Source organism: Ipomoea triloba, chromosome 15 (genome assembly GCF_003576645.1).
Source record: "Ipomoea triloba cultivar NCNSP0323 chromosome 15, ASM357664v1".
Lineage (NCBI taxonomy): Eukaryota > Viridiplantae > Streptophyta > Magnoliopsida > Solanales > Convolvulaceae > Ipomoea > Ipomoea triloba.
In genome coordinates this window covers 25,518,355-25,538,215 of record NC_044930.1, presented here as the reverse complement: position 1 = coordinate 25,538,215, position 19,861 = coordinate 25,518,355, and the positions used below count along the sequence as shown (strand labels likewise).

General features: G+C 35.5%; 3 protein-coding genes and 1 long non-coding RNA gene across 5 annotated transcripts; 1 reads left to right on the top strand and 3 right to left on the bottom strand.

The window, feature by feature from the left end:
* Positions 1-525: 525 nt before the first annotated feature.
* LOC116006173 lies at positions 526-9,108 on the bottom strand. Its single transcript, XR_004095068.1, has 2 exons — positions 8,973-9,108; positions 526-556 (listed from the first exon to the last, which is right to left on the bottom strand). It is a non-coding gene; the product is annotated as an uncharacterized LOC116006173 (long non-coding RNA).
* Positions 5,249-8,984, bottom strand: LOC116006172 (putative late blight resistance protein homolog R1A-3). Of its 2 annotated transcripts, XR_004095067.1 has the most exons (3): positions 6,116-8,984; positions 5,710-6,015; positions 5,249-5,626 (listed from the first exon to the last, which is right to left on the bottom strand). XR_004095067.1 is itself a non-coding variant. In XM_031246459.1 (2 exons), the coding sequence occupies exons 1-2, from the start codon at positions 8,780-8,782 to the stop codon at positions 5,761-5,763; spliced, it is 2,922 nt and encodes a 973-aa protein (XP_031102319.1). In that variant the 5' UTR covers positions 8,783-8,984; the 3' UTR covers positions 5,249-5,760. The 2 variants fall into 2 exon arrangements, 1 of the variants encoding a protein (XP_031102319.1); XM_031246459.1 differs by having other exon boundaries at positions 5,249-6,015.
* Positions 9,109-12,863: 3,755 nt separating the features above from the next.
* On the top strand, positions 12,864-15,542 carry LOC116007673. The gene is made up of 2 exons (XM_031248410.1): positions 12,864-13,121; positions 14,503-15,542. The coding sequence occupies exons 1-2, from the start codon at positions 12,923-12,925 to the stop codon at positions 15,171-15,173; spliced, it is 870 nt and encodes a 289-aa protein (XP_031104270.1). The 5' UTR covers positions 12,864-12,922; the 3' UTR covers positions 15,174-15,542.
* Positions 15,543-17,989: 2,447 nt separating this feature from the next.
* LOC116006308 (pentatricopeptide repeat-containing protein At5g18390, mitochondrial) lies at positions 17,990-19,592 on the bottom strand. The gene has a single exon (XM_031246630.1). The coding sequence runs from the start codon at positions 19,493-19,495 to the stop codon at positions 18,080-18,082; it is 1,416 nt and encodes a 471-aa protein (XP_031102490.1). The 5' UTR covers positions 19,496-19,592; the 3' UTR covers positions 17,990-18,079.
* Between the last annotated feature and the right edge of the window lie 269 nt (positions 19,593-19,861).

The following is a 19,861-nucleotide window of genomic DNA, read 5'->3' as shown; positions in this document are numbered from 1 at the left end:
AGCAAAAAAATACAACATTTTGATGAACCATTGAGCTGTGCTTGAAGAATCCACTGGGAACTGAAGCAAGAGATCTTTTCTGTTTGTGTAAGTTTCTTTCCCCCAGAAAGCGAGATGATAAGCACCTTCAATCAACCAAAAGAGACAGATGAACACCAATCTGGATTTGGACTGGAAAAGTGGATATATTTATGGACTGCCTGCAACATTTTTGCCAGTTCTGAACTCGATGAAACCAAACAGTGGACGTCGGCAATGTCCACCTTACTAACTTCAATCACGAGCCTACAAGCTGAAAGATAAAGTTGAGTTCAAATTCTATTACATGAACATCCCATCCTTGCACGAAATTAAAGTAAATTTATGTTTATACCAGTTACTGTACCTATATTGCATTGCAATACAATAGCCTCCTCTGTCACTTTCTTCATAAAGCTCTCCACACTTTCCTCTTCTTAAACCTGTCAATACTTACTTCTTTAGAGCTTTCAGCAATTTCTTCTTCACAGCTTTCAAAACTTTCTTCTTCAGAGCTTTCATTATTTGGCAATTCAACCTTCAAAAGTAATTGAAAATGAGAATACAAAAAAAAATAAAAAAAAAATTAATACAAATAATTCAAAGGCAGAAAACTTATATTTTAAAGAAGAATTAGAGAAAAACCTTAGTTCCAATATGTTGAACACGAAGTGCACAATCTGGCATGTTCATAGAGGAAAACACAAGTGAAGTACAATTGTCTAATACAATTAATTTCATTGTTCCGATTTTTGCAAAACAATCTGGAACCTTTTTCAAATCCCAACAATATCTTAGGATTAGGCGCTCCAAAACTGGGAAATGATTAACATTTGCATTCCATTGTTTGAGATCAGAATGTGCAATCAGAAGCACCTTTAGTACCAGAAATTGCCCCATCTTTGGTTTCCACTTTGGGCCACAAAAGCCGAAATCTTTCAATTTCAATACCTCAAGGTTCGACAATTTACCAATTATGTCCATCACTTTCCATGGAAGATAAGTACGACGAAGCGTCAACTTCTTCAGATTTGATGGAAAAGCAATGGGAAGATAAAACCACTCAACCCTTCCAATTTCAAATTTTAACTTCTCAAGTAGATGTAAATGGACAAGGCTCTCAAGGCAACCAGACAAAAGTTCACCTTCAACATAAATCCCTAGTTCCTTCAAGTTTGGAACCACTCTAAAGTTTGGATTCTGGTTCGAGCTAGTAACTTTCAACCAATAAAGAGTTTGTAGATTTTCTCGAACCATGCTTGGGAGATATTGCGAACATCTCTTTTCAAGGCGCAAATGCCTCAACTGAGGCAAATCCAAAATATTACACTGTAGTTGCAAAGGATATTCTTCCATCCATGAACACACAATGAGAGTTTGCAAATTTTGAAGTTTCAACAATCTAAACTTATAAAGAGAACCTATAGTGCTTAAAGCCAAGTATCTCAAATGAATCAAATCCGTTATTCCACTAGGCATGCCATGTAAGTATTTAACTGAAGACAGATCCAGTATTGTTAGCACTTTCAAACACGAGAACACGAACCTGCATTTTGAAAAGTAGAACTCTTTGCCAAAGAAGAAAATGGAGTGGATTTCAAGGGACATGATTTTCCCACAACTAGCTTGAGTAATAGGCCAATGACTTGATTGACAACTTATCCATCGACATATTAGGGCATGTGTTTCATCGATAATCTGAACAATGTTCTCCTTTTCAGCCTCTTTCACACAAACCTCATGCAACCGATCATGAATTTTGAACTCCTTCATTTTGCCATCAACACTTACTTTGTGAACTTGAACTAGACTTCTGTTAGTAAGATCAAGCAAGCAATTCTCTGCTACTTCCTCCAAACTCTTATTTTTCTCTGGCTTTAAAAATCCTTCAGCAACCCATAAGTTGATTAATTTTTTAATAAGGATACAACAATTTCTAGGAAAAACTCCAAAATAAAGAAAGCAAGCTTTTAATTGACAAGGCAAGTAATCATAGGTCAACAAAAGTATTTTCGAAGTTTTGTCATCAGCCCAATTCATTCTCTCCAACGTTTCTGCAACTTCTCTCCACACTTCTAATGATCCTTTGGTTGTAGCCAGAAATCTAGCTATAACAATAATTGCTAATGGTAATCCCTGGCATTGAGAAGAAATTTGACGCCCAAGTTGCTCTAGTACAGGGGGGCAAAAACATCTTCCCCAAACACCTTCATGGAGAACAATTTCCAACTATTCTCTAGATTTTGGAACTTCATTCTTTTTACGTCACAAAAATAACTTAAGTTTTCAGCCACATCAACTCCCCGAGTAGTTATCATGATTGGATTTCTTTCATTAGAATTACGTGGAAAACATCTTTGGATGGCAAACCAGACTTCCGTAGTCCACATATCATCGAAGACAATTAGATACCTCTTACCCATCAAACTTCTAAATAGTTGTTCTGCTAGTTGAGCTTCATCTTTGTTAGATATTTCTCTAGTAATCGGCATAATACAACGCAATAAACTAATGAGCATCTCTTTAAGGTTATATTCTTTAGACACAACAACCCATGCTCGAATTTCAAAGCAAGCAGTAATACGTTGATCTTGAAAGACTACTTTGGCTAATGTTGTCTTTCCAATGCCTCCTTCCCCCACGATTGAGATAATGTCTCGTTCTAGGGACTTTGAATGAATGAGCATATGCACTATCTCTTCTATGTCTTTGTCAAATCCTACAATGATTTCATTCTCAGTATCAGAAGCATATTGGAATTGCAAGCTACCCCCAACCATGACATTCTCCTCCTTGAAATCATTTGTAGATGAACCAACATATGAAAAATCATTTGCATTTTGAGCCAAGATTCTTGATTCAATTACCTCAATATCTCTTACTGCTAGTTCCAAGGTCATAGAAAGATCAGGAAATGGCCAAAATACATGATTTCCCCCCCTTTTATCTGCCTGCACATAATATTGACACAGTACAGACTTTATATCTCCTTGTACTTTAGAAGCTTCCATAACACGCGGGCGATTGATTTTCTTCCCAGATTCCTCAAGAAAAGCTTGCAAAGAGAGGAGCTTGTGCAACAATTTCACAATAATTTCTTTATCATGAGGAAACAGACATGGATTGGGTTGCAGAAACGGTTGTTCTACCAAATCTAGCAGAAAGGTTACGGCAACAAAAGAACATTGTGAGCTACCACAATCCATGTCATTCTTCGCCTTGAAATCATTCGTTGATGAACCAACATATGAAGAATTATTTGCATTTTGCATCAAGATCCTTGATTTAATTGCCTCAATATTTCTTACTCCTAGTTTCAAGGTACTAGAAAGCTCATGATATACATAAAGTACATTCGAAGCATTCACAAAAATTTGTCTCAGTAAATAATCTATACTTCGTTCTATTATAGCAACTATATGCCGGATGTCAGCTTCCATAGCATGCGGACGATTGATTTTCTTCCCAGATTCCTCAAGAAAGGCTAACAAAGAGCGGAGCTTGTGCGAAAATGGCACAATAATTTCTTTAGTACTAAGAAACAGAGGTGAATTGGGTTGCAGAAGCTGTTGTTCTACCATATCTAGCAGAGAGGTTACGACAACAAAAGCCATTGAACAACTCCAAAGTCTTCCTGAAACTCAAATCAGAGTCATTTGTCTCAATATTGAGCACGAATGAAATAGGTATGACAGTGATAGTTAGCTTTCATAGCAGGAAACAAAAGTATAGGCTCTCTTTGACAGAGCTTGGCTATGTTTGACAGAACTTATTTAGGAGCTTATAGCTATTAATAAGTTAGTAGTTTTTTTTTTTTTTTTTTTCATATTTATCCTTATTATTTTAAATAAATGACATCATTTACCCCTCCTAATTAAAATCTTTTTTGTCTTTTCTCTTCAATATGTTTAGTTATAATTTCAATTTTACATTTGTATTTGAACATTGATTTTTGTATGAACTAATCTTATGAATTATAAACATTTTGTTTTACTTTATATATTTTAAAATATATGTTCTTACTTTATATTTTATTAAAATATATTGATTTAATTATTTTATATTTTAATATATAAACAAACCTATTTAAATTTAAAATTATTTAAATTGTATAAAGATGTTCTTTTTAATCTTTTTTACATTTATAAGCTTATCAAAAAGCTAATTTTACTAAAATACTTTTAAGTATAATAACTTGCTTAACAGCTTTTCAGATTTCAACTTCGAGCTTATAGGTTTTCAACTTTCGACTAATGGTTGATTGGTTGGTGTCATATATTATTATCTAAAATTCTAATGATTTAAACAAAAAATGTGAAAGTAAAATTCAGGCCAGGTTCATCCCATTACCAACCTGCCAATTATTTGTCTTTAACAATATGTACAATCATAAATATTTAATTCATACATAGTCAAAATATAATTAAAATTGGATAAACAACTTTTACAAGGGAAAATATGGAAATTTATAGGTTCAAATACATTTTTCTCCCCTCAAAATTTGCCAAAAGAGTTGTTTCCCCATAACAATACAAATAGTAAAACAAAAATACGAATGGAAATTCAGAATGCGCATAAAACTATCTAAAAACTCTCTAATCTACAAAAGGTTTAAAGCCAAGCTATCAAAAAGTAAAGGAATTAAGAGGGCAAAGTGGTGAGTGAGTTATGCTACACTATATCCAAATCAAAAAGGAATTCAGTGGCAACATATCATCTGGGAGAGAGTATGACACATACCTTAGGTTGACGAAGATGGAGATGAAGTTAGTGAATTGGGTTTGGGTAATGTTAGATCAAAATCAAGAACTATTAATGCGTTTAATTCATGAATTTGCAATGCTATTGGCTGGTCTGCAATATCAAGAACATGACAAATATCATTTTTAAAGAACCTTGGAGTGATGGAATTGGCTGGTCTACAATCTACACAACCAAGTCATTTTTAATTGAAAAAAGAACAAAAACATTGTTATTATTTGGTCTGCAATATCAAGAATATGATCCCCTTACTTTTAAATGTTGCAAAATATATCTCCATCTTTGTAAATGTCACAAATAAAATACAGCAAATGCCAACTGCACATATAGCTGTCTAGCATTTGCACTCATTTTAGTATTCTACTCATTAACCTTTGGCCTTTGCAACCAACTCTTCTGTTTTTTCTAATTTTTCCTTTCTTTTACAAAGGTAATGAATATATAGATCAAGGAATGTAAAACTATCGCATAATCAAAATAAACATTTGCCAGGAAGAAACCAATTTGATGAGTTCAACATAAGATGTAGTAGAAGGCAATATAAGACAGAGATGGATAATATTGTCGTAATTAACTAGAAAGCAAAAATACAACATTTGGATGAACCATTGAGCTGTGCTTGAAGAATCCAGTGGGGAACTCTGTTTGTGTAAGTTTCTTTCCCCCGGAAAGCGAGATGATAAGCATCTTCAATCAACCCAAAGAGACAGATCAATGCCAATCTGGATTGGACTGGAAAACTGGATATATTTATGGACTGCAACATTAGCCAGTTCTGAACTCGATGAAACCAAACAGTGGGTGTCGGCAATGACCACCTTACAAACATCAATCACGAGCTTACAAGCTGAAAGATAAAAGTGAAATTCAAATTCTATTGCATGAATAGCCTCCTTTTTGGACGAAATTAGAGTAAAATTATGTATATACCAGCTACTGTACAGATATTGCATTGCAATACAATAGCTTCCTCCTCCTCTGTCACTTTCTTCTTAGAGCTCTACACACTTTCCTCTTCAATTCACTCAATGCATTCCATTTTAGAGCTTTTGACGTCTTCTTCTTCAGGTATTTCATCACACTTTTCTGAACTTCCAGCCCTTTTTCATGATCAGAGCTATCAACACTTTCTTCTTCGGAGCTTTCCACACTTTCTTCTTCAGAGCTTTCTACAATTTCTTCTTCAGAGCTTTCTATACTTTCTCCTTCAGAGCTTTCATTATTTGGCAATTCAACCTTGAAAAGTAATCAAAAATGAGAACAAGAATAAAAATAAATTAACACAAGGAATTTGAAGACAGAGACCTTATATTTTGAAGAAGAGTTAGAGAGAAACCTTAGTTCCAACACGACGAACAGGAAGTGCAGGCATTTTCTTAAACAATAACATGTTTGTAGAAGAAAACTGGTTTGTAGAAGCCACAAGAGAAGAAGTACAACTATCTAACACAATTAATTTCATTGTTTCAATTTTTGCAAAACAATCTGGAACCTTTTCCAAATCCCAACAATATCTTAGGATTAGGCGCTCCAAAACTGGGAAATGATGAACATTTGCATTCCATTGTTTGATATTTGAATGTGCAATAAGGAGTACCTTTAATACCCCAAACTCCCCAACTTTTGGTTTCCACTTTGGACCATGAAAGGCAAAATCTTTCAATTTGAGCACCTCAAGGTTCTTCAACTTGCCAATTACACCCATCTTTTCCCATGGAAGATAAGTGCGACGAAATGTCAATTTCTTAAGGTTTGATGGAAAAGCAGTAGGAAGGTAAAACTGTTCAACCCTTCCAATTTCAAATTTTAACTTCTCAAGTAGATGTAAATGGACGAGGCTCTCAACACAACCAGGCAGTAGTTCACCTTCAATGTAGATCCCTAGTTCCTTTAGGTTTGGAACCATTCTAAAGTTTGGGTTTTGATCCAAGCTAGAAACTTTCAACCAATAAAGAGTTTGTAGATTTTTTTGAACCATGCTTGGGAGATATTGTGAACATTTCTTTTGAAGGCGCAAGTGCCTCAATTGTGGTAAATCTAGAATATCACATGGGAGTTGCAAGGGATATTCATCTATCCACGAACAAACAATGAGAGTTTGCAAATTTTGAAGCTTCAACAATCGAAACTTAGAAAGAGAGCCAATAGTTCTTAAAGCGAAGTATCTCAAATGGACCAACTCCACTATTCCACTAGGAATGCTGTGTGAGTAGTTAATTAAAGATAAATCCAATACTCTTAACAATTCCAAACAAGGGTATGACAACCTGCATTTTGAAAGGTATAACTCTTTACCACTGTAGAGAATGGAATGGATTTTATTGGAAGTGTGGTTTCCATAATTTGCTTGAGTGATTGGCCAATGACTTGATTGCCAACTTGTCCAACGACTAGTTTTTGGAGCATGTTTTTCATCAATAACACAAACTATATTCTCCTTTTTAGCTTCTCTCACACAAATCTCGTGTAATCGATCATGAATCTTACATGACTTGATTTTGCCATCAATGCTTAGTTCGTTAACTTGAACTAGACTTCTATTAATAAGATCAACCAAGCAACTCTTTGCCACTTCTTCCAAACTCTTATTCTTCTTTTGCTTTAAAAATCCTTCTGCAACCCATAAATTGATTATTTTCTTAACTGGAATTTCCCTATTTTCAGGAAAAACTCCAAAATAAAGAAAACAAGCTTTCAAGTGACTAGGCAAGTAGGTATAGCTCAATGAAAGTATTTTTGAAATTCTGTCATCAATCCTTTCTATTCCACCCAGAGTTTTCTCGACATCTCTCCATATTTCTAATGAATCTTTCATTGTTGCCAGAAGTCCAGCTATCAAAACAATTGCTAGTGGTAATCCATGGCATTGTAGAACAATACGACTCCCAAGGAATTCAAATAATTTATTGGTGCCCCAAATTGGGTGTTCAAATGTGGGGGGCAAGTATTTATTTATCCCAAAAATTGAGTATTCAAGTGAGGGGGACAAAGCATTATTTGTTGATCCCCCAAATACATTCATCGCAAATAATGACCAGCTTGCCTTTAGACTTAGATACTTCATGAAGTGGGGATCCTTACTTGTGTATCTAGCCACCTCTATGAACCGAGTAGTTATCAGGATTCGGCTTCCATTTAAATTATCTGGAAAACATCCTTGGATGGCATCCCAAGCTGTAAAAGTCCATATGTCATCTAAGGCAATTAAATACTTCTGACCTATCAAACTTCTACAAAGTTGCTCTGCTAGCTGGGATTCGTCTTTCATGGAGATTTCAGTCGTGATTGGCATGATACAACGTAAAAGGCCAATTAACATCTCTTTGAGGTTATGATGTTGAGACACAACGATCCATGCACAAATGTCAAAGTGAGTAGTAGCTAGTTCTTCAAAGACTCTCTTAGCTAGTGTAGTTTTTCCTATGCCTCCTTCCCCAACAAGCGAGATCACTTCTCGTTTCAATAGATGTTGGTTAAGGAGCCTTCGCAATAATATAGCTTCATCTTTTGCAAATCCTACAATCACCTGATCCTTTGGCTCTAAAGCCCCTTCGGTAGCAGCCCCAACCATTCTGTCCTGCTTCAAATCATTTGCTGATGAACTGACTTGTGGAGATGCAGTTCTTACTTTTTCTATTAAGATCCTTAACTCAACTGGGTCAATATCTTTAACTAATACTTCTTCTAAGGTTTGATGAAGCCCTTCATAAGCTGCAACTACACACCCTCCCTCTCCCTTGTTAGTTGCCAAATAAACTTTTCTCAATCTAGATTCTATTTTCATTTCTGCTTCAGAAGCTACATCTAGGATCTCTGCCTCCAACATTTTCTTAGACAAGCTGTGGTAGGCTTTCAGCTCAGATTCCTCAAGAAAGGCTTGAATAAAGCGGAGCTTATTGGACAAAGAAACTACCAATTCTCGATTACAAATAATCAAAGATGGATTGGGTTTCAGAAGTTTCTCTACTATTTCTAGCAGAGAAGTTACCACAACAAAAGCCATTTCTGAAGCTTAGATCAGAGTCGGTACTCTCAAGTCTCAATTATAGAAAAAGAATTTATGGAATGGGCTTAGCGGGGATGATTAGAACTATCGAACAAGATATATATGCTTTGGCAATTGGGTATTGCGCTATACTATCAAAGTAAATAAATTCGTCAGTAACATCAAATTTCAGAAACATAAAGCATACCTTCACAGAAATCGTGTTGTAGAGATTGCAGTATGTTGATGAAGAGAGTGGCTTAGCATAGGGCAATATCAGAGATGGTGTTAGGTAAGTCAAAAGTTGTTTCTTGAATTTGTCAATGCTATGGACACAACTGGGTCTGCAATATCAAGAACAATGGCGGAGGTTTCCACTCAATCATTATATCATGCATCATGATGTATATTACGGAGTATAATGTAATATACATTTTTTTAAATTTATTAAAAATTTATTTTTAATATATTAGATAGCCATTTTTAATGTATTACAAGTCCATTTTTAATATACTATATACTATCTAAAAATAAACCTTCAATAAATTAAAAACGAACATGTCGTATACTAAAAAAAAAGTTATCAAAACTTTATAATTTCACACCAAGCTTTGTAATGGTTATATACAGTATATAATATAATGTATATTATTATAACAAGGATAAAAATATTAATTGGTTCATAGGGTCCGACCCTCATGAATTCATGATAACAGAGACGAGTATGGTGAGAGAGACGAGTGTTCTCCTTGCCTAGATGTGAAATGCCTTTTTTTTTTCTTTTTTTTGCCTATGATGGCATGTCTGTTGTTACTTAACTCCGTTAATGGGGAGAAACCACATCGGTCCTGTTTGGTAAATGGCTGTTAGTTGATTGGATTATAAGGTATAATTAATTGATAATATTAGCTGATAGAAAAGTATTTGGTAAATTAGCTGTTAGCTAATAGCTGTTTGGTATAATTTCTTTTCTCAAAAGACTAATTGAAAAATTTGTTTTAAGTAGCCTTTTAAAATTTAGTATTTTGAAATTACAAAAAGCTTATTAACCAAACACTTATATTGATTTTTTAATCAAGTCAAACAACTAATAATAATCAAATAAACAAAAATTGACTGATAGGCTAATTATTTACTAAATATGGCCATCACCTTTATATGGCTTTGTTTGATGGCATTTAGACTTGAATCAACCAACCGGATTTGTTCAATCTCCTACGGCGAGTGCTACATCTTTGACATGTGCTTCCTATGCATTTGCCTTTAGTTTAGACTCTTTCCCTCCTGCCTTCAAGTAAGAAATCCTTCACAACTTTTGGTTGCCCAAGTGAGAACTGTGGTTTAATCTAGAGCCTCTATCTCTTTTCAAATGCATTCGCTATCTCTAAGCTTCCTATTGTTCTACAGTACTAACTCTCAGCTCCTCTAATTGTCCCGACCACCATATTGACATCCTTAAGGCAAGTGAACAAATGGCTTATGCACTCCTGGTTGTACGAGTACTAACCATGTGTTTTCATATGATACTCGTGGATTCATATTGTTTCAATTGTGCATTCTTATATAAAAGGTAATGCATCAATAACTCTTTGGTTGTGCATTCAATTCGTAAAGCTCACTCATACTAACACAGCATGCAAAACACTACCCCATAAAATGCATACCTTTACTGCTAGCAATCCACAACTGCACCTCTAGGAGTGCACACAAGTATACACCATTTTGTAAATGCACAATTTAAACCTCTAAAGTCTATACCTCAAACCCCTAAAACCACAAACTGACCATGCGGTTCACAAGCTATGCTCTCCAACCAATGCACATCACAACGTTATACGATACATCGCACTAAGCACATCAATGTTGCACCATCCACCAACAAATATCTCCCAACGACATAGAAAAAAAAAACTCCAAATGCATAACTTCACACCAGCAATGATACTCAACGCCCTCCAACCAATACACAATCCAAATCTTTACATTGCACCACACATTCATCATCAAACCTAATCAAAAGCATATTTTAAAGAACAACAAAAACAAAACAAAACAAAAAACAAAAACAAAAACAAAAACAACCAAAAAAAAACAAAAAAACAAAGAAACAAACCCAAAGTCATACCGAGAAGTCACCACCAAGGACGAAATATGTATAATATATTTGATGGTCAGTTGAGCTCAATCCTCACTTTTTACAAGAGGAGATTGTTTTCATTTGAACACACATGTATAATATGTGTGTGTATGTGTAGCTGTGCGTGTGTGTGTGTATGTGTATAATATTATTATATTTTAATTCTTACTACAAAGAATAATTAAAAAAGTTAAAATCGAATACAAAAAAATTTACACGAGTTTCATTTTGTGTACACTAATTTAGTTGTTGTTATAATAATAATAATAATAATAATAATAATAATAATAAAATGCACATCATGTTGAAAAAATAGCAAACATAGCATTGTAAGTGGCTATGTTGTGGTACAAATATATGTGGGGTCCACTTTCGATTTAGGTCCGCTCAAAGTGAATTCGGATTATTCATAGTTAGACGAAGAGATTGATATATTGTACGCTCAAAATAGATAATTAGTGTGTGAAAAATTGATTCTCAAAGTAGACCTATTTGAGCTGGAAAATGAATGTGGAAATGCTTTAAAGTAGCATTTGTCCCATATTGAAAAAATAAAGGGATTTGCACCACTATATATACAAGACTCTTTTCAAGGCATGTTGTCGTGTGAGTTGCCATGATGCCTTGATTTTACGTTGCCCAGGCCCCGACCGTTCTGCATTTTTTGGGAGTTTTGAACCCTAGATTGTTTTAGCTTATTTTTGCTCTTTCTTCCAAACTTCCATAGCATAGTATTACATAGATTACTTACTTTTAAAGTTTTTAATCGCGGATTGGAGTGGATTTCTACCAAGATTTCTCCATCCTCAATAGAGAAGTTTCCTTTAATTTACTCTTTGTTTATCTCCTTTTCAATTTTATTGCAATGTTGATGATGTTTTATTTTATCTTTGCTTTGTTTACATCTATAATGTGTGAGTAGTTAGTTTTTTGGTTTGGATTAGGGATCTATTGATATTCTTGATGCTAGGAAGGTAGTTATACCCACTTAGGGTTTTTATGTTTGAATTTGATTGTTAACTCCTCTTGTTAGTGATTGATGCAAAGCAATTGTTTGGAGAGGCTTTCATCTCAATGAAAGTTGGATGAAAGACTCAAGTCTAGACAATTTCAAACTCAATTTTCCTTCTATGAAAATAGGGGCGAATTGGGGCTTATAATGCTTTTGTATGTTTCAAGAGTTAGGATTAATGCATTACGAAAGTGGGGCAATCCTACTCTAATTCTTATATATTGTATATTTGTATAGGTCTCTTATATACATAGTAAACGTTTATATACATTAAATACACCAAAATTTAAAAAGGTTAATCTGGTTTAGATGGTAAGGCATTAAGGCCACCTTTTTTTTTTTGTTAACATTGTGGCTTCTTCTCTTTTTTATTTTTATTTTTTATCTTTTAAATATTAATAGTGAGATGAGTGATTTATAATGTGTTTTCTATTGAAACCATTTTATCTAATTAATTATGTTTTATATTTTATTTTAAATATTTTTATTGCATTTTTTATGTATTATAATTTTTATCTCTCGTCAACAATATTTATGCCCTGGCTGCTAAATATTTTTTTTTTTCAAAATATTTCATTAGTTTTAATCTTTCGGAGAATATTTATGGATCCGCCCCTACTGGCGTGTGGGACGGTGGGATAGAATTTACAACCCAGTTAACAGCTCACAATTTGGTAAAATTTGGAAGAGATTAATTAAAATTTTAATTCAGGATTTACCCAAAACTGTAAAATGTTCTCTTTAAAAAAAATGTAAATTTTATTTAATTTTTCAATTAAATAGAAACCCCAAAAAAGATTTTCAAAAAAAAAAAAAAAGATTTTCGAATGAGGAGGGCATCAGTGTAATATCGGACGAGAAGTGAGGTTACTATGGGAAAAATAAAAAACAATGCAAGATTTGGAAAGAAAGCCACAGATTTTAGCACTTTTAACGATAAACACATTTATTTTCTCTCTCTCTCTCTCCCTTTCCCTCTCTCTCTCTTTCCCTCTCTGGGAAAACGATAATGGCATCCAACGGCAGAGAGGCGCGACGACGCCGTATCGTGGATAAAGGATCCGACCGCCTTGCTCTCATCACCGGCCAGATCCAGAACCTCCAGCCCGGCGCCGAATCCGAATCCCCTGAAGCCCGACATTCCCACACCGCCTCATGTCCTCCCTATCTCTCTCGCGATCACCAACAGCCCGACCATCCTTCCCTCGGTATTCTTCTCTCTCGCTTTAATACTGCGATTCAATTCGTATGAAGATTTTGTTACGATTGTTAATTTTCAATCAATTCAGTTAATTCTCGATCAATATGACTTGTTCATAATTGATTATCACAATCGCCTCCACTTTTTTTTATTCATTTAGTTCTGAATCCGCGGGAATTTTTTTCAGGAACTGAAAAATTGGCGGATTTTATGATTAGTATTGTTAAAATGGCGGTTTCTTTTCATATTTTATAGCTGCTGCCTGCTTGTGCGTGGGCCTCTATGCATGTATAGATAAATGTTTCATTCTGAAGATATTTATGGTATTTGGTTGTTGACAGAATGATTCATGTCCAAACCTTTTGTTTCGAGGGAATTTGAATGGATTTTATAAGAATATGTTCTGTTACTGTAGTGTATTCTTTTCTTGTGCTAATATCTTTCTTGATGAGAAAATTTTATGTATTTGAGTTTCTTTATAGAGCTGCTTTGTACTAAGGTATCTCATTTATTCCCTTCCTTTTTCAATAAGTTACAAGTTCTACTGTAATTTCAGCTGAGTTTCATTATATATAAAGTGCTTCTCTAGTAGAGAATACGAGGTACTGTAATGAATGAAAAAAGAAGGAATGATATTTTATTTAGTCTCAGGTTCGGCCTGCATGAGTTAGAATGGAATTTGCTGGGAGGTAATACCAGTCGTAGTCAACCGGGCCCAAGAAGGTCCATTTATTTCTAGGCCAAGAGCTAGAGGTATTAGGCGTTGGTTGGACCGTTTAGTTTCTCCATACTGCTAAGCAAGATGATAGGTGTCTCTCTTTTTAGGAGTTCTTGCCTCACTTAGAAACATGTTTTATGTTAACTGGCCTATGTTAGGTCATACTTTATCTTCTGTACCTCATTTTTTATAACAGTTTATCCCACCAAGAGCCAAAGCATACCAACATCTATTCTCACACTGCCAAAGTGCCAAGTGCAAAAGCCAAAATTTTGGACTTGTATTTTTGAAGCAGAAAAAGTTTACTTTGAAAATCACGAAAGCCTAAGTGCCTAACCACTCACTCAATTTATAAAGGAGCCAGTAATATCATCCCTTTTATATTTTCAGTTGTCTGTCAAGTATTAGCTTTTTCTGATGAGAAAGGACTGCATGCCTCTATCTTCACTTGCATAGGAAGGACATAATGTATTAATTAAGCTAATTGTTCATGTTCTGGACTTCTGGTGGCAAAATAGATCTGTTCTGCACCTGTTATTTGATGTGTCATTGCATTTTTTTCACTCAAATTTTAGTTGATTTAAATTTATCAGAATGAAAATTTTTTCTTGTTCACATTTTTCCCATAGTACTCTTAATGCATTTGTGCATGTTAATTGCTTGCTTGCAGGCGCTATTGCTGAGGACAAGATTGCTGGCCACTTGTCGGGAAATCATGCCTCTGGTATTCAGCCTAGCCAGAACAATAATTATGAAGGTGAAAACAGAACAGGTCCTTTTATTCGCAAATGTGAATCCCACAAAGAAGCCAACAGAGCTGCAGCCGCGGATCGTCGCAGCAAAGAACCAGCTCAGGCCTCATCTGCTGCGAATTCTAGCATTTCTGCTTCTGGAGGGGGTCATCATAATGAAATGAGCAATTATCCAAATATTTTCACACCATATAAAATTATTTCTGCTATTAAAGCCTGTGAGACTCCCCGCATTCGCTGCTCTCTAGCAGCTGCTGTTATAGTAGTTTTATGTTATGTTGGGTTCCCCATCCTGGGCTCTGGTGCAGTTAAGAGTATCATTCTTTTCAGACCACTGATTTTTCTTCTGCTGACCAACATATCAATTGTTGTTAGTCATATTCTTTTAGATAAAGGGACTGTAAAGATTCAACCAGAAGCAAGCAATGGCCCTTCTGCAGATGACACTGATTTGGCCGATCAAGTTGGGAAGGCTCTGGAGAATGGGTTGATGGCGCAGAAGATTATCGGTGCCCTTTTCATCGACAGTAGTGTTTATGCAATATCAGTTATCTGCAGCATTTCCTTTGCACAGAAGCTGGGATGGTAATTACATTTTCCAAGTTATTTGATAGTGCATCGGCTTAGCAATTCCCGCTTATTCACCCTTAGGCTTGAGCAACCTTTTCTTAGAAACGTTTTCTCTGTGGTCACGTATTTGATATTCCAGGCAATGGTCTCAGTTTTTGTAGCATTCTAGAAAGGTGGCAATAAGCTTTGGGTTAGTCTGGTTATCCCAGTTTTGCGTAAATAAAGTGAAATTTGCCAATTCTATGTTACTATGACACCTATGATGGAACCATTTTTGGAAGAGATGGCAAATTATATGTAGCTATATTATAATGTAAACAAACACAAATTTTGTATTTCTGGTACTGTTGAATGGGATGTTTTTATTGAGCTTTATTTCTTTGGTAAATTTTGTCTATGAACTTCTGACTTCTTGACAGGGATTCTGTTGCTTCTTTCCTTTCCCCATTCAGTGAAGCCACAAAAATTTTTAATTTTGCAGGAATCCACCCCCCCCCCCCCCCCCCCCNGGCCAAAAGGATAGAGCAGCTGGAGATATCCATTAGGGGTGTTTGAAGAACTGTATCCTAACATAAATTCTCAATTCAAAGTGTCATAGTTTGTGTACATTTGCATTATACCATTTTCTTTACCATTTCAGACTGACAGACACAGGCTAACTATTGTTTAGTAGAGTTTATTTTAGAGCACATAAATAAGTTTATTTTGAAACGCTATTAGATAGCGTTTCAAAATAAGCTAATAACTATTAACTTGGTTATTAGCTTTTAAGCTTCCAGCTTTAAGCTAGCGTATACGCTAAATATGCCAAACTGAACCTGTGTTTTGTTTCCTCTAATGTTTTGTAAAAATTCAGGTTTGCTTGTGCACTAATGCACCATGATGCATAATGTAATATTCTTAGGAAATGGATTACATTCTTATACAGATATATGAGAATATGAGATAGGAGCCCCATCAATGGTTCTTGGGGGGTTTTTTCAAAACAAAAAAAAATTGGGAAGGGAGTTTTTTTTTGTGTACATTTGCATTATACCATTTTCTTTACCATTTCAGACTGACAGACACAGGCTAACTATTGTTTAGTAGAGTTTATTTTAGAGCACATAAATAAGTTTATTTTGAAACGCTATTAGATAGCGTTTCAAAATAAGCTAATAACTATTAACTTGGTTATTAGCTTTTAAGCTTCCAGCTTTAAGCTAGCGTATACGCTAAATATGCCAAACTGAACCTGTGTTTTGTTTCCTCTAATGTTTTGTAAAAATTCAGGTTTGCTTGTGCACTAATGCACCATGATGCATAATGTAATATTCTTAGGAAATGGATTACATTCTTATACAGATATATGAGAATATGAGATAGGAGCCCCATCAATGGTTCTTGGGGGGTTTTTTCAAAACAAAAAAAAATTGGGAAGGGAGTTTTTTTTTGTGTACATTTGCATTATACCATTTTCTTTACCATTTCAGACTGACAGACACAGGCTAACTATTGTTTAGTAGAGTTTATTTTAGAGCACATAAATAAGTTTATTTTGAAACGCTATTAGATAGCGTTTCAAAATAAGCTAATAACTATTAACTTGGTTATTAGCTTTTAAGCTTCCAGCTTTAAGCTAGCGTATACGCTAAATATGCCAAACTGAACCTGTGTTTTGTTTCCTCTAATGTTTTGTAAAAATTCAGGTTTGCTTGTGCACTAATGCACCATGATGCATAATGTAATATTCTTAGGAAATGGATTACATTCTTATACAGATATATGAGAATATGAGATAGGAGCCCCATCAATGGTTCTTGGGGGGTTTTTTCAAAACAAAAAAAAATTGGGAAGGGAGTTTTTTTTTGTTATCCTCTAAATTGTTTTGTTGATAGATGACAAAAAATGGTCATACCACAATAATAGTAGGATCAAATGAGGATTTTCTGATTAAAAAAGGACTAAAAGTGGATTGTCACCTATAAATTTTGAACAAAAAATGGAATTAACTCAAATCTTTTTCAAAGTATTCTTTTCAGCTTCATACAATTGCAAACAATCGCTTCTTAATGTTACAAGTGACTTTTATGAAATTCAAATTTGAATATTTAAAACCCCACATCAACCCTTCATCCTCTACCATGCTGAATGGTTGCTCATGCACCATGATTGCACTAGCAATAATCTCTCTCATATTTTCATTGGAGTATTTAGCACCATGATTGCACACTAGTTTCATTATAACAATATTAAAGTAATCATTTTAATTTTACTACAGTTTCATTTGACAATAATGTGTTTTGTTTTTTAGTTTCATTTTCCACACATAGTAGTTTCATTATAATAACAGTACTAAGCTATCATTTTAATTATACTACAGTTTCATTCGACAATCATGATCAACACAACAATGTGTTGACAACAAGGGCGGAGCCACCTGGTTCTTGCAGGGGGGCATGCCCCCCCCCCCCCCCCCCCCAAAAAAAAAACTCCCCTTCCCAATTTTTTTTTGTTTTGAAAAAACCCCCCAAGAACCATTGATGGGGCTCCTATCTCATATTCTCATATATCTGTATAAGAATGTAATCCATTTCCTAAGAATATTACATTATGCATCATGGTGCATTAGTGCACAAGCAAACCTGAATTTTTACAAAACATTAGAGGAAACAAAACACAGGTTCAGTTTGGCATATTTAGCGTATACGCTAGCTTAAAGCTGGAAGCTTAAAAGCTAATAACCAAGTTAATAGTTATTAGCTTATTTTGAAACGCTATCTAATAGCGTTTCAAAATAAACTTATTTATGTGCTCTAAAATAAACTCTACTAAACAATAGTTAGCCTGTGTCTGTCAGTCTGAAATGGTAAAGAAAATGGTATAATGCAAATGTACACAAACTATGACACTTTGAATTGAGAATTTATGTTAGGATACAGTTCTTCAAACACCCCTAATGGATATCTCCAGCTGCTCTATCCTTTTGGCCAGATCATGCTTCCCACAGTGCTTCAATCCATCAGTAACCATATCAAAGCTTTGAGACATTGGCAACAGATTCACCTCAGTCATCTCCACCAAATAATTAGCAGCCTCGACAAACCTCCCTCCACGGCAACACATCTTTACCAGCATCGTGTAAACCGGCCTGTTTGGAGGATGCCCCTTCACCTTCACCTTCACGTCACTGAAGAAACTGAACGCATCATCAAACTGCCCTCTCCGACACAGGGCCTTCAGAATTGGAGCATATAGGCTGGGAAAAGGCCGGTTTCCATCCTCGATACACCTGTGCAAAATCCTGAATGCATCATCCATCCTCCCCAGCTTTGAAGCTGCAGCTATGGTGATCTTGTATGTCTCGACATCAGGGCACAGCCCCAACCTGCAAACGTCGTGGAAAAGATCAATGCAGAAGTCGGCCTCCCCGGATTTGCACACTGCTTCTGCCAAAGAATTGAAGGTTTCCACATCAGGTATGAACCCTTCTTTAGTCATCTTCCTCACCAATCCTTTAGCTGATTCAAGATATCCCGCGCTCAACAAACCATCAATTAGAAGATCTCGCCCTCGAACAGGAGGATTGAACCCTTTCTGACTCATCTCCTCCAAAAACCTCTGAGCCTCCCTCATCTTCCCCGCGGAGCACCAGCCATTCACAAGAACAGAATATGTCCTCTTGTCTGGCTTAGTGCCTTTTCGAATCATCCTACGAATCAACGCATAGGCTCCCTGGAAATTCTTGACCTCACAGAGAGCAAAAAGCAGGGAATTATAAACCTCAGTGGTTTGCAGGCAGTTCAAATTGTTAAGGCGGTTAAAAAGCTCAACAGCCTGATCAATCAGGCCATGCTTTCCATACTGCTCAATTATAAAAGAAGCCATAGAGGGCGAAACCTCCACATTTTGCGCTTTCATCTGCTGAATCACCTTCCACATTGTTTCCCAGTGAGCGGTTCGAGCTAGGGTTTTGAGAAGCTCCTCGAACTCCACAGTCGTCGGATCATACTGAGGGTGCTGCGTTCGCGCCCAATTGAAGAATCGGAAGGATTCGATTCCGTGTTGAGAGCAGCTGCGAAGAACACGATAAACGAGCTCCGAGTTCACGATTGTAGAGATTCGCATCTTGTTAAGGGTTCGCTCCAGGTAGATGTCTCGCCGGACAATGTTTGATATGTGATGAATAGTCGCGAAGTAGTCATCTTTAGACGCTCCCCCGCCACCGCCATTTGCATTTCCTGCGGCGGCGCCACTTGTGATGCTTCTAACACGTCTGAAAACAACGCCGGCGTCGGTGGAGAAGGAAGTTGCAGGTGTGCACTGGGTTGAAATTCTCTGAAGAATGACCCGAAAGAACATTGAAGTGTATATTCGCACCGAACAAAAAAGCTTATGTTGCGCAATTTATCAAACAGTTGGGGTGCAAGATAGAAGTTAATTCATGATAGATCAAAGTTACAAAGATGGGTAACCATTGACAGATCTTCGTATAGCGACGTCAGAATTAGCAATGCTAAGTCTAAAACAAAATTATTGTTAAAAAAAAAAGTCTAAAACAAAATTTTATATTTATTTTATTTAAAAAATAATAATATTTATATGATCAAGTTAAAATTTAAGAATAAAAACTCAAACCAATGCCATTTGCATATAAGTAATCAAGTTGATACTTGATTTGGCCCTCAACAATTAAAATTTCATTATTTTGATCATTAACTTTAAAAT